The sequence below is a fragment of the Platalea leucorodia genome (assembly GCF_965183815.1).
Source record: "Platalea leucorodia genome assembly, chromosome: 3".
NCBI classification, from domain to species: Eukaryota; Metazoa; Chordata; class Aves; order Pelecaniformes; family Threskiornithidae; genus Platalea; species Platalea leucorodia.
In genome coordinates this window covers 15897679-15925301 of record NC_138825.1, presented here as the reverse complement: position 1 = coordinate 15925301, position 27623 = coordinate 15897679, and the positions used below count along the sequence as shown (strand labels likewise).

Genomic DNA, 27623 nt, shown 5'->3' with positions numbered 1-27623 from the left:
CAACCCCCCAGCACCGCCGGGGCAAAGGTCTGCGAGCTCTCCCCAGCCCGGGGCGCCCGGTGCCGGGCTCCCGCCCGCCTCCCCGGCTGGCGGCTGGCCGCTCTCCCTCCGCCCAAGCGCCCGCTCCCGCTCGGCGGCGGTGGGCAGGGACGCGGGACCCCCACCCGCGGGGGTGCCGCGGGGACTACATGCCCCACAGTGCCGGGGCGGTGCGTCCCGTCCCGTCCCGCCCCGTGGCGCTGAGTGGGCCCCGCGGCGCGGCGCGGAGCGGCGGGGCGGGGCGGGACGGGACGGGGCGGGACGGGGCGGCCGAGCCCGGCGAGACAGCGGCGGAAAAGTGCCACGACTCCACACGGCCGCGGCGGCGAGGAGGGACCGCGACCCGGCACGGGTGGGTAGGCGCCGGCGGCGGTCACCCTCCCTTTCCACTTCCACGCGGGGGGGCGTCCCCCGTGGGACCCCCACGCTGCGAGGGGGACCCCCCCGCTCCCCCCCCCCCCCCGCCCCCGGGCTGTCAGCAGACGTGGAGCGGGGTGGGGACACGCACACGCGTCCCCGCCGCCTGGCCCCGCCGCTCCCACGCGTGGAAGAAGAGTGTCCCGCCTGGAACCGGGGAGGGGGGGGGGATGGGATCCAGCGTTTGGGGTCTGGCCACGTTTTGCCGGGGGGGGGGGGGGGGGGCGAGGCGGATGAATGGCCCGCGGCGCGGCCGGGGCGGTGCGGAATGGCGGCGTGCGGGGCCGGCCGGCGAGGGGAGGCAGGGGAGGGAGGGGAGGGCAGGGCCCCGCCGCCCCCCGGCCCCCCCGGCCCCGGGCATCGCCGCCCGCCGCCCCCCGGGCATCGCCGCCCGCCCCGCGGCGCTCAAACCCATTCCCCCGCCCGAGCGCCGGCCTGATGAAATTCATTAATCTGATTAAGCGCGGTTACAAAAGGTCACAGCTCTCAGGCGGTTGTGCCTTACTTTTTTTTTTTTTCCCCCTCTTAACTAAACCCACCCCCCGCAAAAAAAAAAATCCCTCCCAGCCCTTGGAGACCCCCGGCAGCGCGGGGTCCGGCGATGCCCAAAGCCTTCGGAGAGAGGCGATGACCCCATAAGCAGAGACCCCCCACACACACCCTGAGGTCTTTCCAAGCTGGATGTCGCCAACTTTCCCGTGGGTTTTCCGGCGGGCCGCCCCGCTCCTCGCCCCGCCGGGGACACGGTCCAGCGGGGAGAAGCGTGCGCCTGCACACGTGGCCGGGCGCGACGGATGAGCCTCCCCGCCCGAAAGGTCAGCTTTCCTCCTCGCAGAAGCGATGGCAGCGGCCTCCCCTCGCCCGCATCGCTGGGAAGCGGCTGGAAGGAGGCGGGCGAGGCGGGCGCTACCTGGGATGTGAACCCCAAGGAAAAGCTGACGAGGGCCAGCGGCGAAACGCCGCTTCGGGCCGGGGAGGGGAGAGAAAATTTGTAATAGCCGCCGCAGAGATTAGTCAAGCTGCAGCTGTGTTATGGTGCTATTACGCTCTCCTTGTGTATATATATGTTTTTTCTGCCTTTTTTTTTTCCACCCCAAGGCTTAGGGAAGGGAGCTGGCAGCACTGCCAAGGGCCGCGGCTGCTGCTGCTGCGCTGCAAGAGCTAATGGAGCGCTAAGACACGTTCAATTAAGTCGAGCTATAATTGTTGACGATCGGCGCGGCGGCTGTTCTGGAGTTGCTGTGTAGAGTAACACATGCTGCCGGGAGGCTGGAAATGCACAGTCACTTACGCAGAAAATGTATTTAAACAGAGGCTGCTGGGGACGTGGGCAGGACCCGCTCGCAGCACATGGGCTTTTCTCATTGTTTTTAATTTTTGTCTCTCTCTATCGCAACAGGGTGGAGAGAGAAACTCCAGGAGAAGTATCTGGTGATTGTCTTTTATCTGCTGGCAGTGCTACCGCCTTCTCCCGCTGCCGGGCTGCCCTGCTGTCGGCAGGATCAGGCCTCCCAGTTCCCTCTCCCTTGCCCTCTCGTTCCCTTGTGCTGGAGCAACACTGTCCCCGGTTATGTCTCTGCCCTTGTGCCACCTTTTGGCGAGGGAAGCTGGACACCAGGGGCAGGGAAGGAGACGAAACCTTTTTTCTTTGAACCAGAGGCCAGACAGTGCCCTCCTGAAACAGCAGCCGGTCCCTTAGGTGCTGCCTGCTTCTTGCTGTGATGGTCCAGGAGATAATTTTGGTCTTTGGAGGAAGCTGAAATCTCAGCCTGCAAACTTGTGTGTTCGGTCAGTGAGCTTCGACCGACTTGTGTGTGCATGTTTAGGGAGGGGAGAGCTTTTTATTTGTTTTTTGTTTTGTTTTTTTTTTTTTAACCTTCTGGGAGATGCTGTAGAGGAAAGGGAGCTGCAGGTGCTTTGCAGGCAGGTGTTGCTGTGGGATGTGCAGAGCCCAACTGCACCAACCCAGTTCTCTCTTTCTCTGCCCTCCAACACCCCATCATCTCTTCTACATTGCTCTAACCTGAGATGCCACCTTGACACCATGGCAAAATGCCAGCCTTGAATTGCAGGGGGAACGGTTGCAAAGAGCATCTTTTCCCACCTGCAGCACCTATCTAGACCAGGGGGAGCTAACAGATAGATTTTCCTTCGGCTGCGTAAAGAAATAAGGTTTCTGTAACTCTTGCACAACCTGTCTCTTCCTTTGCTCCTGCCCGCCTGACGCTTGACCTGGCTGGTTTAAGCCAGGGTCGGCGGAGGGCTGAGTTGCAAAGCTGTCGAATTCCCGTGGATTTTGTGGAAGCAGTTGCACAGGGGAGGAAAGCCTGGACAGGTGGGAAGGCTCTAGCATGGTTTTTGACTCTGAGCTGTCTCTGGCAAATGCAACCGCAAGGCACCGAGGGTGGCCGCAGTGCCGTCGTGCTGCTTATCTGTGGGTTGGTTAGTCCTGGAAATTGGTCGGTGCTGAAAACCCAGCAAGGCTGCATGCTTTACTGGTTTTGCTTCCTTACGGCAAGTTGGACTTTTGCTCAGGGCAAACAGAGGTGGCTGCACGTGCAGGGTGGCGAGGGAGGTCAGGCCTCCTGGGCTGTTACCTGGGATGTTGGGAAGTTTGATGGATAATGAGAAAAAGCCACAGGAACAGAAGGGTTGAAGCACAGCGTTTCAGCTGGCTCCTTTACATGAGAAGGCCAAGTAAAATACCAGTTGTCTGTCTTGTTCCTGTTCTGGTGGTGGTGAAAAGCTTTATCTGAACGAGGTATTTTGAGGAAGGAGTTTCCATATGGCGGTGTTTGATTTCCACTGTTTTGGCTGGGTGATGAGTAGAGGATGATCCTGCTCAAGAAACTTCATGCAGATAAACGTGCTCAGTATCGGACGTGAACTTGATTTTTTTGAACATGGACTCCGATAGCTGGTGGTGTCCCTGCACCCCTTAGGCACACAACCCTCTCCCAAAGCAGCCTGGGATCAGATAGAAAAATGCCGTCATAGGGAGAAAATCCCATGCCCCAATCCTCCGGCTTGCCTCTGGGGACCAGGAGAAGGTACAGAGGGGAGGATGCTGACATCTTCAAGCCTCTTCAAAGCCTGGCTGTCAAGCTGAACCTCTACATGCAAAACTATCCTCTAGGCATCTGCGAGCAGACGAGCAGTGGTACCTTCGGTGCCCTATTTTTCCATCTCCTGGCTAAGGCTTTGTGCAGGTGGGAAGCATGGAGGGCTTTGCTGCTGAAGGGCAAGGCACACACGCTCCTGCCCCTGCGCTCGTGAGGGGGACTGCATCTTGCTGTGCAAATCCAGGAGCAAACTTTCAGCCCTCGGAAGGGAGAAGGCAGCGAGGTCAGGAAATGCCAAAGCAGAGCTTCGCTCCTGATGCTAACGCTGCGGCACATTGCTTCTTGCATTTATGCATCAGGAAGTTCCCAGAGGAAGACTTTTCCTTATCCCCCAAATGCCAAAGCCAGCCTGGTTTGATTTAAGCGCGCGTGGTAGCGTACAGCCTGCCACCGTCTTTGCACTGTCGGAGCAATAGGCTCTTCCCTGAACAAGTTGTTGGGCTGGTCTGTGCCAAGGCCCGACCGCAGGAGGAACTCAACTGGTAGAACTTGCTCCTTGGAGTCGGTGCCGGGTCTGCCAGGACCGGCCCGCACCGCGGGCTGCGGGGCACAAGTGTTGAGACAGGACCAAAGTTTCCCTTTGCCATGATAGCACTGCTGGGAGTAATTGCTGCCCTGTTGGTCTCTCACTCTTCATTTCACGTTTTCTCCTGGCACGCCTGTCCTTGGGAACAGTGCGCGGTTTCTCTGGTCCACCCGTGGGAGCTTGCGAATGGCCCGTGCGAGCATCTCAGCTGCTTTTGTGAGCTCCGGCTGCTGCGACAGCTCTTCCAGCAGGTCCACAGCTCCTCTAGGTTAGTGCTCTGGGCTGCTTTTCTCTTGTGTTGGTTTCGTTTTGGAGGGAGTTGTTTTTTTTTTTTTTTGTTTAGCTAGGAAGGACTTTAACGCTAATCTGCATCGTTATCTCACCCTGGCTGTAAAGCCTGAGACGAGGCAAGGTACAGGCAGCTTTTACTGCAGCGGGGCTGGGTGAGGCTGCCTGCGGGGGAGAGGGAGCGTGGGGCTCGCACACCCTGCCTGTCAGGGCTTTCGGGGGGGGGATGGCAGTGCGGGGTGAGATGTGGGGCAGGTGGAGGGCTCCGGCACCACAGGCGCCACGTCTGGCACCGCCATCTCACCCGCCTCCCCGCCCCGGTCTCTGCGTAATAACGCCGTCCTCTCTCATCCATCCTCTGCATGCCGGATGCCTCTGTAGCAGAGGTTTGGATTTTTTCCTCCATTCCCATCCTCCGTGGGCTCCATCCAGCTGCTTTTGGAGGTGGCAGTACCAGCTGGTAGGGTTGGAGTGCATTTGCCAGCACTCGCTGATGCCTTTGCCCTAAGCTGGAGCAGCAAATTTTTATCTAAATATGAACCTGTGGCGGTGTGAGGTCAGGAAGAGTTTATTTTTACTGATGGGTCAGGGTTGCTGGGCGACGAATGCAGGTCACCTTGTTCTGCCCCTAAAACAGCTCCTGGGTGCTTTGGTGTAGCCCTAAAACCAGCACAAGGTCGTGGGTATGTGTTCTCCAGCCCTACTTTTTATTTACTGCCAGGGAGAGGAAATCCAGCCCTTTTCACCCTGCAGGTTAGGAATAATCTGTCTGTCCTGGTGGGGACCATCCCAAAGCGATGCTACCTAGTCAGAAGGGAATGACTTGGCACCAGATGTGCTGGGATGGAGCGGGCTGAGACTGTTTAAATCCGAAAAGGCTGGGACGGATGTGAAGTAGTGATGCCTGTAGTATCAGCTGGGATCTCGAGCGGTGCCCTGGGGTAGAAAGTTGGCCCTGCCAGGGGAGGCTGGTTCCAGCTGGCATTGGCAGCCCTCCTGCCTGCCAGCTCTCTCCTGCTTTGCCTGGGGTGCTTGGAGAGGCAGTCAGGGAGAGCTGGGCTGCTGGTTAAAACATCCTTCGCCGGGCAGGTGGGTATCTCCGGTGGGAGACGGCCGCTTTGCAGCTCCTTCCAGCTCTGCACCCCCTGCTCGGGTGTTGGAGGAGAGTTTTTCATTGCGCTGTTACCCCCTCACTGCACAAGCAGCTCTGAGCTGCAGATTTGGCTGTGAGTTCACTGCTCCAGCTGTTAGAAAGGAAAAGGCTCCGAGGTCTCTCCCTGTGAGCACTGAGGTTTTGAAAAGATGCTGATCTCCTTAGTTTTATTCTTATTTTTGCCTCCTCCCCTTCCAGCCCCTCCCTCCCTCCCTCCTCAACCCACAACCTCTTAAAGAGGAAATTTGATAATGTTTACAGTTAAGCGTGGGCATGGGAACTTCTGATAGCCGAGGACTTTCTGCATTTTCCTGATTATGTTTTGAGGCACAATGATGAGAAACTGCAGCCTGGCACGTCCTGGAAAGTGCCCCTTCGCAGATTAACTGCCTGACTTCAGCATCTGGGAGCCATGTGGAGGTGATGCCCCAATGGGAGAAACACGTGAGTGGGATGGCAGAGAAGAGATTGGCTTCGCAACTAAGGACAGGGTTCAATTAGCAATTAAGAAAAGTGGAGACAGCAGCAGCTTTCTCCGTGTGTGGCTGCACCCTGCCTGCCAGACCTCAGACCAGGCAGTACGGTCTCTGTTGCTGCTCCATGTGTTACAGGTGGGGAAACTGAGGCCGGAGAGGAGGGTGGGAAGGACCCTGTGCCTGGTTTGCCTGCCAGCAGAGGTGGAAAGAGAAGTGCCACATCCAGCGCTCCCTTTGCAAGTCTCACTTCTTCCTGTGTGCATCTGTTGGGGAGATGAGATAATTGATGACCGTGCTTTTTTTTTTTTTTTTTTTGTTTTAAGCTTGAACTCATGACTTTTATTGATATTCGCGTCTCAAGGAAATGGTTGTGACTTGGTTCTCTGTGTGGCGTCTGTGCATGTAGCATCATTGCTGGGGTGGTTCTCATTGCTGGGAGCAGCTACCCAGTGGGACACTGTCACCGTGCCTCCTCCCCGCCGGGCTGGGCAGAAGCTGGCAGTGCTGCAGGGTGCAGGTGGCAAAGAGAGAAGGCCAGGGCTGCTGCAAAGCTGGGGAAAGCTCTTGTGCATGCTTTCTCCTTCCAGGGGGATGTTTTATTCCAAAGTTTAGACCTGGATGTGCGTCTGGGTGCAATGAAAAGGCCAGGTGCTCCAGGGAGGGCCCAGATCTTGGCCAACCTGCACCAAACAGTCTGAAAACAGTCTCTCTTAACTGCCGCAGGGCTGCAGGTATTGCCTAGGGTCATGCAAAACCATCCCATTGGACAGGTAATGGGTAGTTGCTCATGGGTGTCTCTGTATCCCTGTTTTTTTCTTCCCCCTCTTTGGTGCTTCTGGAGATTGCTGCAGCCAGTGAAATTAGTCACTGCAGTACGACCGGACCACTGTGCATAGACAACGTAGCGGAGGAGCACAGACTTTGGGGGTATGTAGGCAGGTTGCCCTCACCAGAGTTGTGTGAATCTTGAGCGTTTGTCTTTTCAGTGCATGGTGCCATCTAGAGACACAGATGTCCATATGAAACTCCCTGCTCAGAGAGGCCGTTGTATCTCTTTTTGCCCCCCCGCTAACTGTTGTTCTGGTGTCTTGCAGGCACAGAAGAATAAGGCAGGATGGATGTGTATGACCCTCAGACGCTGGGTGTTATGGTCTTTGGAGGTTTTATGGTGATATCAGCCATTGGGATCTTCCTGGTGTCCACCTTCTCCATGAAGGAGACATCTTATGAGGAAGCCTTGGCCAAGCAACGCAAAGAGCTTGAGAAGACCCAGCAGCAGAAAACAGAGAAAAAGAAGAAAGAGAAACCTGTTGAGAAAAAAGGGAAAGCAAAGAAAAAGGAAGAGAAACCTAACGGAAAGATCCCGGAGCAGCAGCTGACTCAGGAAGTGACGGACTCTCCCAAGGATGTGGTTCCTGAGCCTGCTGTGGTGCCTGAGCCTGTAACTGTTGAGTCTCCGATTGCAGCGGTGTCAGTGGCCCCCCAGGAAAAGGAGAAACCTGCTCCCTCACCTAAGGAGAAGAGGAAGAAGGAGAAGAAGGTGGCAAAGGTAGAGCCTGCTCCTAGCCCAGTGTTGGCTTCACCTCCTGTCAGTGTCCCCAAAAGTTCTCCCGTCTTGGAGGTGACCCCTAAGGAGGTGCCTGTTGTGGCCGTGCCGCCGGTTGGTGCGCAGCAAAGTGTTCCGGTCATCAGCTCCGTCGCCATCAAGAAAACCGATGCTCTTCCGACCCATGAGGAGCAGAAGCATGATGGACCTGTCAAGAAAAAGGCTGCATCCAAGAAGAAGAGCGAGCCAGGTAAGGCCAAATTCCAACTACATATATCCCCATCGAGTAAGCTAGCAGGGCATCTTGGTGCTGTTAAAACAGAGCTATCCCATTTTGAGATCTCTTTGTTCTTCTTCAGTGTTAGAAACAGGGCAGCTGTAGAAAAGCTGTCTCTGGTGAGACGGACTGTGTGCGCCAAAGGGAAGGTGGGTTGAAAAAGCCTGTACTGGACTGTAGTTCTCCCTGGGGGGAAGTAGAGTTGAAGTCAAGAGTTTGTTGACTTGTTTTCAGTCTGTAATGTGTTGCCTCCTGCAATGGATACCCCAGCTTGGTGCTTAGCTCCTTGGTCCAGCACACAGATGTTGGAGAGTTACAGGTTTCTCTCGGATTTGCTGTTGCGTTGGGGGTCTCTGAGCAGATCTGCACACTGAGAATGAATGGGGGTACGTGTACCTGTCCTGCCAAGGTGCTGGACATCTGGGTGGAAAGCCAAGTCGAGGTGTTTTCCCCTTCCACCCCTGATTATTGAAAGCACACAGGACCTCTGCCACTCTTGTATGGGGAGGTGGGTCACTGCTAGAGTTTCCTCCTTCTTCAGTGGAGGTGAAAACCAGCCTATTGGAGGAGAGAGGATCGAAGGGATTTTGTTCTGTGGGGGACTGATCATAGGATAGTTAGAGGGAAGTGACTTTGGATATGTCACGGGGAAGGGAAAACTTGTCCGTCATCATTCATGCCTCACTTGAATGACTTGGAGATGGAAGAGATTAAAGAAGGTGGTCCTGAACTCTCCAGGGTGTAAATAGGTGTACGGAGGGGAGAAACAGCTCTTTAGCTGGATTCTTGCCTCTCATTGCACCAACGTGAACAGTTTGGGTTTTATTTTTGGTTAAGTGATAATTATAGGCACTAAAAATGTGAATGCTTTCAGACCTGTAGAAGTGTTCCCATATGGACATATGGGAGAAATCTCTCAGGTGTTCTCAAAGATGTGGTGTGGTATGCATAGGTCTCATTTCTTTCTTTATTTAAAAAAAAAAAAAAAAAACAACCAAACAAAAAGACACCCCTACTTGCTAGCCTTCTCCAGCACATCCAAACCTAGCCTGCTGTGTAACCTGGCAGTTTCCACACCCACGTTTTGGAAGAGGGCCTGCTACTGAGCAGGACATTTTGCAGCTGCTGGTCTCCAAGGTTGGGTTAAAACCCTTTTATCTGCTCCTCTGAGGAAAGCATTTTACTAAAGTCCATCTCCACATAGTGATGAGGTTTAAAATGGTTTGAGCAGCTGCTACTGGAGGGTATTGCAGTGATGGTGTTGGGGAAGCTGGAGGTGCCTGGTTTGGCATGTGCGTGCAGGGATGCACTTCTCTAACACTGAAAAACGTGGCCCTAAATCGAAGCTGTAACAGCCGAAGGAATGTGGATGGGAGATGAACTTTTAGCACTTGTTAAGTTGGGAGTTTTTTTGGCTGCTCTGAACATCCATTCCTTTGGGTATGAAGTGCCGATCCTGCATGTATTAAAAGCCAAGAGTGATGTCTTAGCTGCTCCTGTGGGATTTTTCAAAGGAAAGCTCTCGGCAGTATTTGCACCACGAAGCTGGCTGCAGTTTGACCATGGTACTGTGGGAAGCCTTTCGGCAGCTGTGGTCTCTCCTCCTCAAAGGCAGAAGCAACAGATTATCCTGTGGCAGATAAAAATGGGTGTTCAAAGACATGTGCTCGGCACTGAAATAGACGGCAAATCTGAAAAGGGCAGCTTGGGGTGTTTTTTCTTGTGTGGTTTGTTTTTAGCCTCCTGCATCACACAAAAACTTGCTTGCAAGTGGTTAGTGTGTACTTGGATCACGGGTCGTTATCTGTGATAGCAGGAGCCACGCTCTCCCATGAAACACGCATGGGTACCCCATCTGGGCTGCAGCCTCCTGGGTGTGGGGCTCCACTCAAGGGCTGTCTGTGTCTCCCAGGTCCCCTTGATTTTGAGAAATGGCTCTTCAGACCCCTTGTCCCTGCTGTGCTTTCCCATGGCAGCTTTGCCGCATGGCTGCTTCTTGTTTCGCTGCTTCCTTCGGTGAGGTGTGAGGTTTCCGACTCCACAAATGGGCTCAGCAGCAGCAGAGGCTTCCTTTTGCCACAGCTTGGCAGGCTGCCCCAGCTCCGTTTGCCACTTGCAAGGTGGGGTTTGCGTCGTGCCTGCCTTATGCAAGGCTCGCTTGTGCAACGCTGCCAGGAGATGGGCAAAATTTCACTTGGTGGGTCCCTCCACCCAGCGGGACCGCGCCAGGCGATGTGATGTGTTGTCCTGCATCTGCACTGTTGCCAGCATGAGTAAAGTGTGAGCCAAGCTCTTGGGCCCCAGTTGCACAAGAAAGTGGAGCTGCCCCGGCTGCACTGCTGGGAAGTGGATGCTGCTGGTGAGACAGACTCTGCTGCTGCCAGGGCTTAGTGCTGCCATCCCAAATGGATCTACCAGAAGCAAGGAGCGAACAGCCTGTGCTGGAGCTGCTAGGCGTTCCTGGGGTTTGCCGCTCTGTTGCTGTTGTGGGTTGACTGTGGCTAGCTGCCAGACGCCCACCCAGCCGCTCTCTCACACCCCCTCCTCAACAGGATGGGGGAGAAAATAAGATGGGGAAGCTCATGGGTCAAGATAGAGACAGGACAATCACTTAGCAGTTACTATCACAGGCAAAACAGACTCAATGTGAGGAAAACTAATTTTATTTATTGCCAATAAGATGAGGAACAGAGACAAAATTAAAACAACACCTTCCTTCCCTGCCCTTCTTCCCAGGCTCAACTTAACTTAACTTAAGCCCTCCCAACTCCTATACCTCCCCCCTGAGCGGCTGTGGTCAGTCCGTAACAGCTCCTCTCTGTCGCTCCTTCCTCCTCACTCCTTTCCCCTGCTCCAGTGTGGGGTCTTCCATGGGCTGCAGTCCTTCAGGATGAACCTGCTCAAGCATGGGCTCCTCTCCAGGGGCTGCAGGGGAATCTCTGCTCCGATGCCTGCAGCACCTCCTCGTCCTTCTTCTCTGACCTTGCTGCTCGGGGGCTCTGAGCTCTGCATTCAAGAGACCCTGGTGGTAATGGCTTTAGAGGCTCTGGAGCTACTGGAATCCAAACTGCTTTTTCTTCTGGCATTTTTTAGGAAAATAAGCCCACTGGGCCATAGATACTATACAGGAGCTCCTAAAACACCGCCTGCCACCCTCTGTCCCTTGTGACCATGTGCACTGTGGTCCTACCACAGCATTATGGTCCCTGATGCTACTTGGCTTTCCCAGGTTAGCAGAGGGGTAGAGGAAGGGTTGGAGTTGTGTCATTCCCGTAGCAAAGAGCTGGAACAAACCTGCCTGGTGAAAGGTGGGAGATGAGCTTGCTGCGCTTCGCATCACTGGCACTGCTGCACGGGCTGATGTCCCCCAGCAAGGTTGTATTGTGGTGTGGTCCAGCGTCTGATACCCAACACATCTCTGCTCCCTGGTGTTGGCAAAGCGTGCCCAGCCTTTGCTGGGAATCACTCAGTTTGATGGAGGATGGTAGCAAGGTGGTAGGACCAGTAGTTGGGCCAGGCAGAGGTGACAGCTGGCTCAAGAAGCACATGTGCGTGGTGAGTGTCATCTCCAGCACTTCTCATATTGCTTTCAGTTAGAGAGGTATCAAACTTCACTGTGGACATCTGGGTGGATGCTGGTTTGAAATGGCAATTGGGGGGTTGAAGCCAACTGAGATGATGCTACTCGACTCTGCCATCAGCTCAAGCGGTCCCAATCCCTTCTCTCTCCTCCCTAGCACCTGCGGACTCGGACGGGCCCCTCTACCTGCCCTACAAGACGCTCGTGTCCACTGTCAGCAGCATGGTGTTCAGTGAGGGGGAGGCCCAGCAGCTCATCGAGATCCTGACAGAGAAAGCGGGCATTGTCCAGGACACCTGGCACACGGTAGGGCTGCCAGCGCCGTCGTGGCCGCCCGCTGCCGGGGCTCTGCCAAGCCTCGGGAAGCGCGGAGGGGAGGGAAGGTGGCGTGTTTTCAGGCAGGCTGGCTCCGAGGGTCAGTCCTGGAGAATGGAGCTGAATTTTCCCCTGGAGCACAGGGCATGATCCTGCGTGTGTGGGGTGATGGGGATGGGTCCGGAGGTGGTGGTCCCCACTGATGTGCTGCCCCGCTGGCAGGCCACGCAGAAGGGTGACCCAGTTGCTGTCCTGAAACGCCAGCTGGAAGAGAAGGAGAAGCAGCTCATTGCTGAGCAGGAGGATGTGGCTGCTGCCAGAAACAAGCTGCGGGAGCTGAGCAAGGTAAGCACCGCACGGCCCTCCCGGCATCCCCGGCGTGGGCTCTGCTTCTTGAGGTCATGCTGGTGTGCCTCCTGCTCCCTGCATCGCATCCCCCTTGGAGGTGAAGCCCGGGGCTCTCTGGGTCCTTCACCCGTTTGCTGTTTTCTCCCTAGAAAGGGGAGAAGATCCCTGCCTGAACTCCCCTCCCAGCCCTGATCCAGCCCAGGGAAGCACCAGCCCAAAGAGCAGCAGGGTAGTGCCTGTTGGCAGCTGCAGGAGAAGCAGGGGAAAGCCCTTCCCGTAAGAGATTGCAGCTCTTTAAAATAAATCCCTTCTTGTCTCTGCCCGGATCTCCTGAGCTGAGAAGGAGCTGATCTGTCCCTTTTTAAGGAGCCTGATCCTATTTACACCCTCTATCCCCAACTCAGCCCTCTGCCTCCACCTCTTTTTGGGTGCCACACTTCCACCTCCTGCCTTGCAGCCGGCAGGACCCGGCAGCAGCGAGTCTCATCTGCCTGCAGGCAGGAGAGGAGAGGGCAAAGCCATCCCATGCGCTCGGGCGCTGCGCTAAGCCCCTGGCTGGGCAGACTGCCCAGGGCAGCAGCATGGTGTTGCCCAGCCAGCCAACAGAGCATCCCTGCCTCAGTGGGGGGTGGAGGGTGTTTATTTTATTTTATATTTTTTTATTTTCCCGCTTTGCCCCAAACTTTATGTGATGTTATTGATCCTGAGGGGGGGAAATAAAATTCCAGGCTGTCTTACTCCTTTCTCTTAGCTGGCCCAATGTGGAACAACAGTGGCATCCAGTGGCCACAGAGCCCAAAACAAAATGCAGGAGGAAATGTAAGTGCTAAATGGCGTAGCTGGGCACGGGGGCGGCTCCGAAAGGGCTGAACTTTTAAGTCTTCTGAGCTAGGAGGGCAGAGGTTTCGCATCCCCTTAAAGCGGGGAAACTCGTATGCTGAGGACTAACTGGATGACTTCTCTCCTCGAAGGAACTGGCAGCCGAGCGGGCCAAGGCAGCGGCTGTGGAGGGCAAGCTGAAGGAGCAGCTGCTCACCCGCGAGCGGGAGATTGCGGCGGTGCAGGCACGCATGCAGGCCAGCTACCAGGACCACGTCAGCGAAACACAGCAGCTCCAGGGCAAGGTGAGCCCCACGCTGTGCTCTGCAGCTTCTTCCTCTGGCTGCTGGGTGGCTTTTGGTGGCAGATGCATAGTCTTTTGGACGTGTAAGGGGACCAGAGCCTTGGGGAGGGGCGAGACCCCACAATCCTCCTGCACCGTGGTGCTCGAGGGAGAAGAGGCACGGTGGAATGCCACGTCCCTGGGGGCTGTCAGCATCAGTAGACACCCCCTTGTGTCGCCAGTCCCTCTTGCTCATCAAGTGGGCTTCAAAGGGAGAGCAAGGGGGCCAGCAGCGGCATTAACCCCTGTTGGGCTCCTCTAGATCCGGACCCTGCAGGAGCAGCTGGAGAATGGCCCCAACACGCAGCTGGCTCGCCTGCAGCAGGAGAACTCCATCCTGAGGGACGCCCTCAACCAGGCCACCAGCCAGATGGAGAGCAAGTAAGGCTGGGGCAAGGGGCAGAGCCTGGGGCTGCCCTCTGGCAAACCCTGGGGTTGGCTATCCATCGGGCTTGGCCACCCCTTTTCTTGAAGGTGCTTCTACAGACACCTCAATTAGCTGGAGGTAGAGGAGGTAGTGAGGAAGGGCTTGCTGAATGGCTTCTGGGGGGCTGGCAGGGGAAACAAGGATGTTCTTCCCAAGTGGAAGAGCAGGGGAAGCCCTCTCTGCTTTGGGGTCACCTGTGCTGATGCTGGAGCCAGCAGGCAGCGGAGGGCGGGCAGAGGGGTCCAGAAGGCGCCGTGGCACTTCTTCCCATTAGGGGAGCTCATACTCTCAAACTTCAGAAAAAATGCAGCTGGCTCTTTGATGGGAGTGGTGCTGCAGAGAACAGAGACCTGCCCGGTGCACACAGAACAAATAGGAGCTAGGTAGAAGAATTTCACACTCCTTTTTATAGATAGTTTGAAATGGCTGGTGATTAACAGCGGTCAAATAATTACAGAGCAGACTCCAGCTGCTTAGAGTGCTTCCTCTTGTGTCTGGGAACACAGATCCTTGCGTCCTCTACTTCATGAGAAAGGAATGTCTCCTGTGATTGAAATGTGGCTTTTGAAAAGTGATTTGTCAACTCTTTCCACCCCTTCCCCGAAGGACCAGGCGTGTCCTAGAAACAGGCAAACGCAACCATTGAGATGTTTCGAGTCCTGTATCAGGCCCACAGGAGGATGTCTTCCCTCCTAGGTAACATCAGAGATGCTTGACTGGCCTGCGGGCTGAAATAACCCTGCTTCTGTTGGTGCAGGCAAAACGCTGAGCTGGCCAAGTTACGGCAAGAGTGCAACAAGCTGATGAAAGAGCTGTCTGAGAAATCGGAGGTGCTGCAGCAAGAGGAGCAGCAGAAGAAGAGCTGGGAGATCAAAGCGGCGGCCTCGGAGAAGCAGATCGAGCAGCTGCAGGTCAGGCAGGCGCCAGCAAACCCGCTTCCTTCACAGAGATGGGGCGGGTGGCTAAATTGCCTGGGATCCGTGGACTTGGCCATGGGAAGAGCTTGGAGGGAGATGAGCGTCCACAGTTGGAAAGCAAGCTGCCTTGCGGACCTCTTAATTGACTCCCCCCTCCATGAGTTTTTCAGATGCAATGCACTCGTTGTGCAGCATCACCAGCAAAGCCCAGGGAGCACGATGCCCTTGTTGAAGCTGTTCTTGCTCAGCTGTGAAGCTCACGAGCCTGGTGTGAAGGTGTGGGGGGGCAGCCTAGATGGTGCACGCTGCTGGGTGGTACCCGAAGGCGAGAGAGGAAACCCACTGGCCCCCGCCAGCTTGTGCTCACGCTGACGTGGGTGCTCTCTCTCGACTCAGCTGTTTTTAAACCCGTTGCTCTCCCTCCTTGGTGCAGAAGGTAGAGCTTGTGGCTTTTTTGTTGTCACCAGGGTGTGGCTGGGTTTGGGGTTTTTAGGGGTGTTTAAAGGACACCTCCCAGGTAGAGCCTCTGAGCATGCTGTTGGCGGAGGAGCGGAGCAGGCTGTGCTCACGCAGGGAAGAGCATCTTCTGGGCAGGTGGCAGTGCTCCTGCTGGGATTCGGCTAAGCCAGGGGCTGGAAGCATTGATCCCAGGTACTCCTGACCTGGGACCTTGCACTTCTTTCCCCGCAGGGGCGGCAGACAGGGTGAGGGATGTGATATGTCCTTTCTGCACGTGCTGTGGTCTCCGAATTGCTCTGGCCCCCTTACGAAGGGGTTGTTGGTGGTGGAGACCTTTATCTGCGCACGCCAAAATAGTTTTCTAGAGGTGCTTCTAGAGCGAGGGGCCTTCGATATCCTTGCTCTTAATTTTTCGGGTGCCTGAAGATGCAGATCTCCTTTTGGTGGGCTGTTTTTGGCCCCTGCTGCTTTTGCAGGTGAGGAGCAAGGGAGGTGATGTGGGCACGCAGCTGGTATGAAGGCAGAAGCCGCCTTCCTGGCTCAAAAAACCAGCTTCTGGGCATGCTTTTAGAACTTCTCCAGGACTGTCAGCTTGCTGCACACCTTAATAGTAATTAAATACATCATAGTCACTGGAAGACTTTAAAGCCAGTGATGTGCTTAAGGTGCTAGGGAGAATGTGCTCCACAGTAACACCTGGAGCTCTGAGCTGAGGATATGGGGTCAAATCCTCAAAAACCAGGGAAGTCCTGCTTTCTTGGTGGTTCTGGAAGCATCACTCAGACAGAGATGGGGCTGCTGGTCTACCTTCTTCTGTCCCCTCCATGCAAAGCAATGCTTCTCCATCCGCAAGGGTGCGACTTGTACTCGTAGAGCTGCTGGTTTGCAGCACGCTCCTTGTCCTCCTCCTCTGCCTTCCCCCTCGAAGCGCCTGCCTTGGCCAGGCCTCTTCCTCGCTGCTTTCTAAGATGGAAAAAAAAAGTCTTCCCTGGCCCAAACCGCACAGAAAATTCCTCCGTGTGTGGAAACACGTGGCTGGGTGTCTCCGTCCTGCTAAGCACCGCAGCAGTACCTCTCTCTGCTGGGCTGGGGCTGTGCATTAGGACCAGGGCTTTAAGAGTTTTTTCAGAGCTTAGCTCTCCGGAGGGGAGGATGGCCGTGGTCTTGGCCCAGAACCGAGACGTTCGGGTGTTGTCTGCTTCCCACTTGAGGGCTGGCAAATGATAAAATGCGAGCGCGAGGCAAGATGCTTCATGCACAGGGGGAGCATGGGGAAAGGATGACTTAAACCCCTCAAAGCACAGCTTAAAAATAACATTATGCGACACACAGAGCTTTGTTTCAAATTGGCTGGGGTGCCTGGCACACTGCAGAAAGCCTTCTCTTTCTGCCATGCAGGCTTCCCAAAGGGAGGTGGAGGCGACGCTGCGGAAGAGGCTGGACGAAGTAAGCGACGAGCTCCGCAAAACCCAGACCAGCTACAAAAGCTTGTTAGCAGACACAGAAAAAGCCAAAGGACAGCAGCAGAGCATTGCTGGTGAGGACCTTGGATCAGCGCAGGGAGAGCTGTGGGGCACACTTGGAGCTTTCAGGGCTGGGTGCTTGGTGGGGCTGGTTGGGGCAGGACAAGTAGACCCAGGGATGAGTTAGGCTGCCTGGTGTCGGTGTAAGCAGGCACGGGACTGGTCTGTGGTCCTATCCTAGGATGCCACTCCAGTGCCTCTCTCCTGTGCTGTCCTGCATCCCTGCCTGCCCTTTCTGTGCCTTCTGAAAGCATCCGTGGCCAAGGCTTCTTTGGCCAAGAGTCCTGCTTGGGCAGGGCAGAGTGGGGAGTCTCCAAATTTGTTTGCACCTGCCTTACGGTGTTTCTCACCCCTTTCTCCAACAGAACTGCAGGCCAAGCTGCTGAGCTCTGAAGCAGAGGTTAAAAGCAAGTTGCTGGAGCTGGGCAATGTGAAGGAGAAACTTCAGGATGCCAGCTCGGAGAATACGAAGCTCCTGGAGAGGATCAAATCCATCGAAGCTCTGCTGGAAGCAGGCCAGATGAGGGAGGCAGAAAAAGACAGAGAGTTGCAGGTCGCCTGCTCGTTTAATTGGGGTGGGAGGAGGAGAGGGGGTTACACTGCTCAAGCGGGTGTTTTTGCACTGTTTTAACACGGTGCCTGTGTTATCTTTGCTCTGGGATCCCCTCTGGGATGCCGCAGAAAGGGCTGACCTGCATCATGTGCCTAGGACAGGTAACGAAAGTGCTTTCTCTCTTCCAGGCAGCCAATGAAGCAGAAATGAAGCAGCTGCGGTCAAGGTGGGTCTAGGTGCCCATGGAGACTGCTACGGCACCTCCAGCTTGCTGTCCATGTGTCCCAGGCATCCCCGGGCGCTGAGCCCTGCGGGTGAGGGCTTCCCGCCCTCTCCGTTTGGCAGACTTGGGGACTGTGAAGCTGGGAAGACAAGGTCAATCCTGGCCAACACAGCTGTTTAAAGAATTAATTGGCTCCAGTGCTGGCCCCAAATAACAGCCCATCCATTCTGAAGTGAGACTGTAATTGCTGGCAGGCACATGGAGGCTGACTGGTCCTGCAGAATAGAAGGTTCTGGTGGTGGTGCTGGGGGTGGGATGTCTCTGATCCAAGCCCCTGCTCCAAGCTGGGCCAACCAGAGGAGGCTTTTTGGGGATGTTTCCAGGTATCTCCAAGGATGGAGATTCATCATCTCTCTGGGTCCCCGTTCCAGTGTTTGACAACCTCTTCCCCCTTGGTGCAGAAAGGTTTCCTGGCATTTAATTGGAGTTTGCCATGTCACGACTCGTGCCTGTTGCCCCTTGTCCATGTGCTGGGCACCTCCGAGAAGGCTCAGGCTCTGCACGGGGGGAGGATTTCTCAGATGCCCCCACTGCCAGCGAGCATCTAGCATTCCTCTAAAGGAGGGCAGCTGTTCAGTTGTCCTGGGACCCCAAGAGACTTGGGTGGTTCTTGTCAAGGACCTGAACCTTTCTTGGTCTGCTCAAGCTGTGGGTCCCTTCGGGGCAGACGGTAGATCTGAGGGTGTGGAGGGAAGCTGCAGGCTCTCAGGCGTCTAGTCAGTAGCCCTGAGTTGTGGTTACTCAAGATAGTAGGATGATGCTTTCAAAATGCAGAGCTGTGGGCTATCTCAGCCTAACGAGCTGTGGACAGGACTGTGTTGGGAGCAGTCCCAGTTGTGTAAGCCGGAATTTCTGGCCTTTAGATCAAGTTACTTCTTCCTCTTGTCCTGGGTGTACAGCCAGCCAGCTACTCGCTTGCTTGTTATTGCTGATAAGCCAGTAGAAAACTAGATCCCACTCCAGCATTGCCTTAGCTGTGGTTTTTAGTCCCACTCCGTCCTCCTCCTGCTGTGTGTAGATCCTGGAGCAGACAGGGATGGGAAGGGCTGTGGTCCCCTTCTCAACAGCTCGCTACCCAGGAGGGAGGTGGATGCTGAGACTCACTCCTGTATCCTGTCCTTCCAGGCTCCAGGAGAAGACAGACCAGCTCTCGTCCTTGGAAAGGGAAGCCACAGAGCTGCGAGAGGCGATGGAGCAACAGAAGATGAAAAACAACGTACGTGAGTGAACCGGGCTCAGCTTTTGCTGCTCACAATTCTTTCCTCCAAAACCCAGATCTCTGGGGTTTGAATGACAACCCATCGTAGTTGGCTCCATGGTGCGGCCAGAGGCTCTTCCAGCCCCGTGGAGCACTGGAGGCATTGCCTCGTCTGCCAGAGAGCAGGAGTTCCCCCAGCAAGCTGCGCAGCTTGAGCTGATGGGCTGCAGCAGGCGGTGGGCTGCCTGGGTAGAGATTTCTGTCCCTTGTTCTCTTGGGAGGTTTACGACTTGGTAAGCCAGGGAGATCCTACCCCAGCAGGGTCAAGGCAATCCCTGAGCAGGGGTCCCTCAAACCTCATTGCTCTTCTGCTCCTTATCCCTCTACTAGAAGGTGATATCAGTTGTGTGGAGGCAACCTTGCAGCCCTCCACTTGGCCTGTGTCCTCTCCAGGCAGCTCTAAGCGTCCTGAGGGCTGCTTCTGGAGCTTCTGCCTCCGTCCAGCCCTGCGCTGCTCCCTCAAGGCCACTGCCTGAGCAATGCGATGCACTGGGCCACTGCAAGGATGGGGAGGAAAAGGGGCGCACATGGGCAGTGGGATGGAAGACCCTTGACAAAAGCGATGGGCTGCTGCCTGTTTTCCTGAGCGGAGGCTTTGAAATCCTCCGCAGTGCCAACAAGCAGCTTGGTGGCCTTCGGTGTGATGTGTGGCTTATTGCCCTCTGTGTGTGGTCTCGGCAGGACCTTCGCGAGAAGAACTGGGAAGCAATGGAAGCTTTGACCACGGTGGAGAAGGCGTGTGAGGAAAAACTACTTGCTGCTACAAAAGCAAAGGTGAGCCCGGCATTTCTCTCTAGTGGTGTTGTCAGAGAAACATGAAGCCCCCCCAAGCCACCAGAGATGCTTGCCCTGGGTTCCCTGCCTCCTCTTAGGAGTAGTGCTGGCCCAACCCTCCTGCCAGCTTCTCCAAAATTTGTCTTGAGGACTCTGTGTCCCTGGTACAGGTCATGGTCGGGGAACCAGGAAGATGGGTGAACTGGAAGGGATGTTCTCATGGTTCTCAGCGGCAGCAGTTTTCTCTTTTGGCTGGTTTCCCTGTGCCAGCTCACCCCTGTAGGCACAGATAGCAGGACTGATACTGGCAGCCTGGCTGGCAGGTGCCCAAGACCTCCATCCCATGCCAGTTTGTCCCTCTTACAGGAAGAGCTGGCCCAACAGCTGGACGTGCTCCAGACGCGAACCAAGCAGACGCTGCTCTCTGCCCTCCCTGGAGTCGCCGTGTCCTCGCAGCAGGTGGGCATGGGATTTCTCCAACCCGCACAGAGCCTCTGCCGCGTGGCAAGGACAGACGTTTAAGTGTCCTTTTTCTTCCTTGTCCTCTTTTTTTTCAAATCCAGGATTATGACACGTGGCTACAAGAGTTTAAGGAGAAGACCATGGATGTGCTAAAGCAGCAGACAATTACAACAGAGCCCCCAGTAAGTGAAGGGGCTGGAAAGTGGAGGGGCAAGGGAGTTCCTGAAGGTCACTCCTTTATTTTCCTCACCTCTCTCTCCATCCCTTCCCTCTCTTTTCAGGATTCAGCACTTAAATTAAGAGAGGCAGAGGAAGCGCAAAGCACTTTACAAGCAGAATGTGAGCAGTATAGAGCTATCCTTGCAGAGACGGTAAGCTGCAGCCCTTTGCGCTGTGTTGGTCTCCCACTAGAAATACCTCTTGAGAGGTCTTCTGGCAGCCCAGGCTGCCTGTGGGCTCATGGTGGGCATCCCTCAGTATGTTGGGGGGCTGCTGTGTAGAAGACTGTTTGCCTGAGTGAGACAGGGGAATAGGAGAAACCTAAATTTCTAGAGCTCCTCTTCAGCTTAATTGTGTTGGAAACCTTCCTGGTGGTGGCATGTGGCACAGCAAGGGCTCTGATGAGCAGGGTGGTTGAGCCAGCCATAGGAACTGGGAGCCCCTAGCCCCACCTGGGGCACCTGATTCTGTCACGCGTTCTTTGGCCCAAATCCTCGCAGAGGCGTTGGGTATGCCAGGGCATCCAGCCCTGATGCTCGGCTTGGGAGGGCTGGAGGAGGTGTGGGTTCAGCTGAGGCTTTGCCAACAGGAAGGGATGCTGCGAGACCTGCAGAAGAGCGTGGAGGAGGAGGAGCAGGTGTGGAAAGCGAAGCTGACGGCATCTGAAGAGGAACTCCAAAAGGTGCGTGCTTGGGGCACGCCTGGGTTTGTTGCTCGTGGAGCTGGGCTTACAGGAGCAGAGGGGCTGTTGGCTATAAATCAGATGGCGACCCTAACTGTTCCTGCCAACCTTGAACTGTGAGACATGGGGACTTTCTCTTGTCCCCAAATCCACCCCTCCTGTCACCAAAGCAGCAGACAAGAAGCCCGCCTCACGTAGGAGCTAAGCCTCTCTTCCTCCTGGATCCCACCTCCCCGCCTGGTGTGTGCCTAGACCCTGCCGGTGGAGCTGGAGGAATGGTTGCAGCTCTCCAGTTCAGGCATAGTAGTTGGGAAACCACGTCACCACTTCAGTAATCCAAGCTCCAAGGCTTGGAAATGGGGCTGAGTCCTCCTGGTGGGCGCTGGCTTGACAGGAGGAGAGCACGTGCAGGGCTCTTGGACTCCCATTTTCAGAAGAACTTGGCTTGCTCTCAAAACCCAGGTTGACCTTGGCGTTAGTTGAGCCTTCAGAAAGGAGCTGAGGTCCAAGCCACGTACTGCACATAGTTTTGGGTCCAGCTGTCTGTCTAGCTCTGGGTACCGCTCTTCCTAGTTAAAAAGCCAGATGGCAGCTGCCAGAGAGCCGTTGTTGCCCAGGAGTTTGGTGGGAGCATGTTTTGTGAGCTCTCGTGACTTTGCTGGAGTCTAGGAGAACTTGGCTGGCCGTGCCTTTTCTGCAAAATGGACTTAAGTTCTCTCCTCCTTCTTGAATGCAGAACTGAGATGTAGCTACTTTCCATGGTCTGGCTACTTCCCATCCATCACATGAGGTTTTGAAGTTAACTGGGGCTGCAGGGAGGTGGGGGAGTTCTTGTACAAGAGATCTTTGATTTCTCAGCCCGTGCTGGCTCCTGCAGTGCCAGCGCTGCTGAGGGCTGGTGTAGGATTGCACGGGGATGACGTGGCTGCTGGTGGTGTGCTGGCAGCAGGGCGTGCGTGATGGGATGAACGTCGGGTGGCTAGGGCAGGTCCCGGAGCAGTCCTGCCTCTCTGTGGAGAAGAGGTGAATTCCTCCTTTCCAAAAAATTCAGCAACCGTGGAGTCCTCTTCAAAAATCAGTCCAGGTTTAAATGCAAACCCCATGCTTTTTCTGCTAGCTTGGCTTCTCTTAGTAGCAAAGCCCATGACACCTCATTGGAAAGTCTGCTTTGCTGCTTCCAAACCAAAGGCGCTTTCAGTAGGAAACTTGCACCGAGTCTGGTGCCAGTTTCTTGGGTGTTGAAAGCTGACTGCAGCCAGCTGAAGTCCTGCAGGCAAAAGCTGTTACCTTGCTCCACGATTTATGGCCTGAGCTTGTTGGACTCATCCTCCTTGGGAAGAGGAGCTCCTGCCCAGCAGGCTGTGGGGCTCCGCTTTGGTGTCAGGTCCCTTCTGCCCTCAGGTACAGGATGAAGTGGGAGAGGTGGGAGTGAAACACTGGCTGGTTTTTGGTTGAATGAAAGATGCTCAGTGTCCACGTGAGACACCGTTCACTGACCTTCTCTAATCCTTTCTGGCTTAGTCACAACTCCAGCTGAAATCCCTTGAAGACATGGTGGAGAAGTTGAAAGCAGATCTGCAGAGCACAGATCAGGTAAGGTTTTTTGGGTACGGGAGAAGGTCCCTGCGCAGGTGCCAGACGGATGCGTGCTGTGCTTGGGCTGAGTCGGGACCCGTCTCCTGACTTGCCCTGGGGAAGGCAGGCTTGGACCATGGGATGTTTGGGATGTGTTGGAGCTCCAAAAATCAACCCCCTCCTGCTTCCCTCCCTTTTAATCCAGCTAAAGGAATACACCTCTCTTCTGGAAACGCAACTGGAAAATCACTTGGAGACAGCCAGCTCCGAACGCCAAAACTACACAAAAGAAGTTGAAGTCGTAAGTGTGGCGGCCGTTACCTTCTTAAACGCTTCTTTCTTCTAAGCCTGACTCTCCACCCATCCGTGTTTTGGGGATTTGGGGAGTGCCCCGGGGATCTGCAGCTTTGCAAAGCAGGAGAAAACGGATGGAGGTGTTTGCTCCGGTCTGGGTTGTAGACAGCTAAAGTCAGGAGATCCATTGGCAAGGTGACGGGACAGGGAGATCTGTATGGAGATGCTGTCCACTGCTCCTCTGTGGCCTGTGGGATTTCTGTGGCTCAGGTGAGATGGAGCTGCCTCACAGCTGTCTCTCTGAGCAGACATCAGCAGGCAGGTTAGCAAGTGATGCCGCCATGGCCTCTTTGAGAAGATGCTGCATTGTAAAAATACTTTGGGCCAAAGGGCTCCAAAACCAAGTGCATAAATGGACTTTTTTTTTCTTTCTGTTCCTCCTGGATAGTTGAGGCAGCTCTTGTCAGAGTCCCAGGAGCAGCTGGAGGCAGCGAAGACAGAAACACAGAAGCAGAGCAAGGAGCTGGCCCTGGTAAGAGAGGATGCCGGGAGCTGCCCTGCTGGGACCTCACTGCTCTGCCTGGGGCCAGTTTGCAAACCCAGCTGTGGGGCTGGATCCTCCCTGAGGGTTCAGGGAGGGGAGGAAGGCACAGCCAGCGCACGGGTGCTGCCAGGCACCAGACTGATCTGACTTTTCAGAGGGAATGTTTGAGACCCAGGAGGAGATTTTTATTTGCCTGCCTTGTCTCCTACGATGGGGGTGGGAAGGAAGGGAGAGCAGCAAGGCTTGTGCAAGCTGGCGTGTAGCAGAAAAACCCAGCCGCCCCACCACTGCACACTGGTTACCCCAACACCACACTGGGGCAGGGGTTTGGGTGCCTTAAGCATTCATCCATCCACCTCCAGATGAGAGGACTGAGGCTGTGCAGCCCGTGTGTAGGGGTCACTCGGGGGGCTGAAGGATGGGGCTAGCTTTCTGCACGTAAGTGGGGGAGAGGATATAGGGCCAGGAGAGCTAACAGACCTGCCAAAACCATGAGGACTTTTGTTTTTAAATCCATACTTTGATTGCAAGATCCTCAGGAGATTGTTTTTAAAATCCTCGGTTGTACCTCTGGCTTGCAGAGCCGCTCAGAGCAGAGCGAGCCGGGAGTGTGGTTTCCCTTGGGTGCCGTGACTCTTCCCAGCCTTGCAGCCACTACTCTCCAGCACGCTCAGTGAGCTGATGCAGCCCCTTGCTCTCCAGGGAATGTGACATGAGGTCGTCATTAGCCTTAATCTCATTAGATTGGCAGGCGGTTGTAAATGTGGAACACATTTGTGTTCATCCAGCGACCTTCCCTTTCTTCTGGCCAAGGCATGCTGTTAGCTTGCAGCTTGACTGCCGGTGCTGCTGCAATGCAGGATGGAGCTCTGGTAGATGGAGTGGGGGGGTTTCAACTGGGGGGGATGGTGTCTTCCCAGCCATCCCAGCTGTGATCGATGGCAAAACGGGACCTGCCACCCTGCCTCAATTGCCTTATTTAACACCTCAACTGTGTTAGTGCAAACCCTCAGCAGTGGCTTTAAACCAAGGTGCTGAGTGATCAGAGGAGAGCAGACAGGCACGAGCATGTGCTCTGCACCCCTAGGAGCTGTCGTGCCTCAAGCTGCCCAGGTTAGGTAACACCATCCTGCGTCTAGCAGAAACAGGTGGTTTTCCAAACGTTTCAGCTTGTGTGCAAGCAAAAAAGCCGTCAAACTTTATTTATAGGTCCTTGTGGGTCTTGTAACGGCTGCGGTGTGGGGATGTGTAACTGAGCCAGGCTTGCTGGTCCTCCTTCCAGGTCAGGCAGCAGCTGAGTGACATGAAGAGCCATGTACAGGATGGAGAAGTAGTGGGGTTACAAGCTGACCCAAGCGAGCCTGCACCCCTCGAGGTTAGGGTGGTGAGACCGCTGCCTGTGGAGGTGCTGACCCTTAACCGTGTCCCTTGTCCTGTCTCACCGTCTATAACCGCATGGAGAACTGCATGTGGCTTTGCTCAGGGCTGTTGTGGCTGTGTCGTCTCCCGTCCTGTGTGCTGGGGGGAAGGCAGCCCCCCGTCCCTTCAACCATGCGTCCTGTTCTTGCTGGGAACACGTCGCCAGCTGGCTTTTGCCAGGCTGTTCCCCTTGGGAGCCCTCCATCATGGCATCAGGCTGGCAGGATTTTGGGGGAGGCAGGCAGGGGGATGCTGCAAGCCCTTGGGCCAACATTGCCACCCAGCGATGCCCCAGTGGGTTTGGGGCTTGGATCTCCTTGGAGGAAGGGGACACCTCAACAGAGCTGCACCGGGATGCTTTCCCCACCAGTGGGGATTAGGATTACAGAGGCTTCGTAAATCTTGCTGGAGCCAGGCTGAGGGCATTCGCAGCGGCTGTTCCCTTTCGGGCTAACACCTTTCACCGGTGGTGGTGCTGCCACCAGCCAGGCTCTGTCTCTCTTCTTTAATCCTGTTAAGTGTAGAGCCTTCTCCCGGGCGCGAGGACCTGCCAGGCACACCCTCCACTATGGGGTGCCTCTCATCCCAAGTCCCAGCTGGCGCTGCCTGAGGAGCTGGCAAAATTTGGCAATGCAAAGCCAAGGCCCAGGCTCACCATCGGCATCCTCCCAGCTTTTGTGCGGAGAGGAGGGGATGCCGGTACCTACTGGCCTTTGGTCCCCTGGGGAAAGCTTCAGTTTTCGTTTCTTCTGTGTAGCCCTGCTTTCTTGGTGATGTCCCCGCTAGCTCCTCTCTTGGGTCTTTTTTTTTTTTTTTTTTTAAATTTTATTTCTGGGTGTTTTCCCATTTTCTCAACACAGTTGAAAACTCAGCTGGAGCAAAATGAAGCGCTGGTGGAGAAGGAGCAAGTACTGCGGCAAAAGCTGGCACGGGAGCTGGAGGAGGTAGGTGCGGGCAAGGAGGATACAAGGGTTTGTAAAACCTTTATAGGTTGTCAGCTGCTAATGAAGCCCAAGATTAATTTCAAGGATTAATTTGAAGGTTTTTCCCCATCCCTGTCTGCATCTCAGACATCACCGCATTCCCTCGCACCCCTGAAGAACTACTTGTGGCAGCTGTGCTAAAGCCATGTGGCATTGCTGGCCCCTCAAATTTCCTACCCCTGAGTCCCCCCATCTTTTTTGCCAGCTCTTTCCCTTGAGGGTTAAGGGCTTTAGCTGGGTTTCATGCTGCTTCTGGTGAGACATGCCGCCTTCCCGATGGAAGCTGGATCAGCAAAAGCAATGCATTGTGTTTAGCATCCAACCGTCTGACAGTGGCTGTATAACCTATCTCTTCACCGGAGGCAGACCGCCGGGGACCAGGGGCTGTACGGGGCGGGATGCGGAGGTGCCTGCTGCTCTTAGCTCATGTGCTGATCGAGTATGTGTCCCCCTTCCAGGCCCAGAGCTCAGCGTGCAGTTTGCAAGCAGAGCTGGAAAAGCTGAGACTGGCTGAAAATGCAGCAGCTTCAGACACGGAGGAGGCCCAGCATCTCAAGGTGATTTGGCTGCCTTCCTCTCTTGTGCTTGGTATTGCTGAGCCAAGACAGCAAAAGCTGTGTCCGAGCGGGACTGCAGGCGTGGTTTATCGTTCTTGGGGATGGAGGGGCACGGTAGATGGTTCCCCTGCAGGTAGCTCCCTCCGAGCTCCGGCGTGGCTGAAGGACAGCAGGGTGCAAGTCACAGCCCCTTCATCCAGATAAGGATGATGCTCTGAGCAAACGCTCTCGCAGGCTGGGCTTTTCACACATTGGGAAACCATGCTGCTCCTGTGAGGTTGTCTCAGCCCATGGCATCTCCTGGGTTTGACGGGGAGCCAGAGTGAGCTGTAGGTGGTGGGGTGACGCCTGGCATCTCTGGCAAAGAGGGAGCTGGGTGCTCCTCCAGCTCGTGGCCATCAAGGTGGCTCAGGGCAGACCCAAGGTGACCAGAGGTGTTTTGGAGGAGGGGAGGTCCCCAGATGGCAAAGGGAGACTCAGGTAGATGCCTTCTTTTGATTCCCGTGTAGGAAAGACTTGAAAAAGAAAAAAAATTAACAAAGGACCTGGGCCAGGCAGCAACCAAACTACAGGAGCTACTGAAGGTTACCCAGGACCAACTGGCCAAAGAGAGAGAAACGGTGAAGAAGTTGAAAGAACAGCTTCAGGAAACGGTACGTGTGGTGGCCACAGCCATCCCTCCCCTTGACACTGTCGGAGGCTGCGGGGAAACGCGCATCAGGCTGCAGTTTAAAACGGGAGGCAAGGTGGCACCTGCTGCCAGAAACCGTCTGGGTGGCTTTTGGGAAGCCCTGGGCCCACACGAGGTGGTGGTCACAGTTCTCCCTGCTCAGAAGGGAGGACCTGGGCCACCTGCAAAATGCTTTGATGCTGGAGCCACCATGAAAATAAGGTTGAGACCCAGTTGAGTAACCCACCTCTGTTTTCCTTCTCCAGGGGGAAGAGGACAGTTCGAAGGAAGGGACTTCAGTTTGACGAGTCTGTGACCTAGACCTTACTGTTCAACTTACCAAAATGCCTTACACATTCCTAAAAATAAAAATATATGCTGAATTTACTGTAGATAAAAGATACAAGCCATTAGTGACCCAAAACCTAGTTTTGAAACTTTAAAAAAAAAAAAAATAGAAAAAACCCAAAAAAACCCCAACCAGTAAACACTGCAGGTGTACGTTTGTAAGAAAATCTTCATACTGTTTTGTACAACCGTTCGTTCCCCAGGGAGCCACTCCGGCTGCGTCGGGGCGGGCGCCAGGGCTTCACCCCCCTGTTGCGGCAGAACCCACGAATGTGTGAAAAGGGAAGACTGTGTTTGTACATCAACTGGTGCAATTATTATTATATATATTTTTTTTTTCTTTTCTTTTCTTTTTGGAGTGAAAGAAGTGTGAAAGTAAGACCCACCATGGAAGGAAGCCTCTCTGATGGGTGGCTCTTGGCACGTA

The 27623-nt window shown here is 55.1% G+C and overlaps 1 protein-coding gene across 3 annotated transcripts; it reads left to right on the top strand.

Moving 5' to 3' along the window:
- The first annotated feature begins 304 nt into the window (after positions 1-304).
- On the top strand, positions 305-27623 carry RRBP1 (ribosome binding protein 1). 3 transcript variants are annotated; one of them, XM_082306171.1, is made up of 24 exons: positions 305-391; positions 7116-7817; positions 11582-11730; positions 11962-12084; positions 13059-13211; positions 13512-13630; positions 14434-14587; positions 16451-16589; positions 16941-17128; positions 17317-17354; positions 18537-18627; positions 19351-19443; positions 19810-19902; positions 20007-20087; positions 20187-20276; positions 20714-20806; positions 22328-22399; positions 22587-22682; positions 23124-23207; positions 24502-24594; positions 25499-25582; positions 26080-26178; positions 26688-26831; positions 27115-27623. In XM_082306171.1, exons 2-24 carry the CDS (start codon positions 7136-7138, stop codon positions 27151-27153), a joined length of 2997 nt encoding a protein of 998 aa, XP_082162297.1. In that variant the 5' UTR covers positions 305-391; positions 7116-7135; the 3' UTR covers positions 27154-27623. The 3 variants fall into 3 exon arrangements, with proteins under 3 accessions (XP_082162297.1, XP_082162296.1, XP_082162298.1); XM_082306170.1 differs by having other exon boundaries at positions 24502-24624; XM_082306172.1 differs by lacking the exon at positions 24502-24594.

Coding starts and splice junctions, on each gene's coding strand:
- RRBP1 (XM_082306170.1), top strand. CDS start 7,136: ATGGATGTGTATGACCCTCAGACGCTGGGTGTTATGGTCTTTGGAGGT. Junction 16,590..16,940: donor ACAGCAGCAGAGCATTGCTG/GTGAGGACCTTG, acceptor TTTCTCCAACAG/AACTGCAGGCCAAGCTGCTG. Junction 23,208..24,501: donor AGAGCAAGGAGCTGGCCCTG/GTAAGAGAGGAT, acceptor TCCTCCTTCCAG/GTCAGGCAGCAGCTGAGTGA.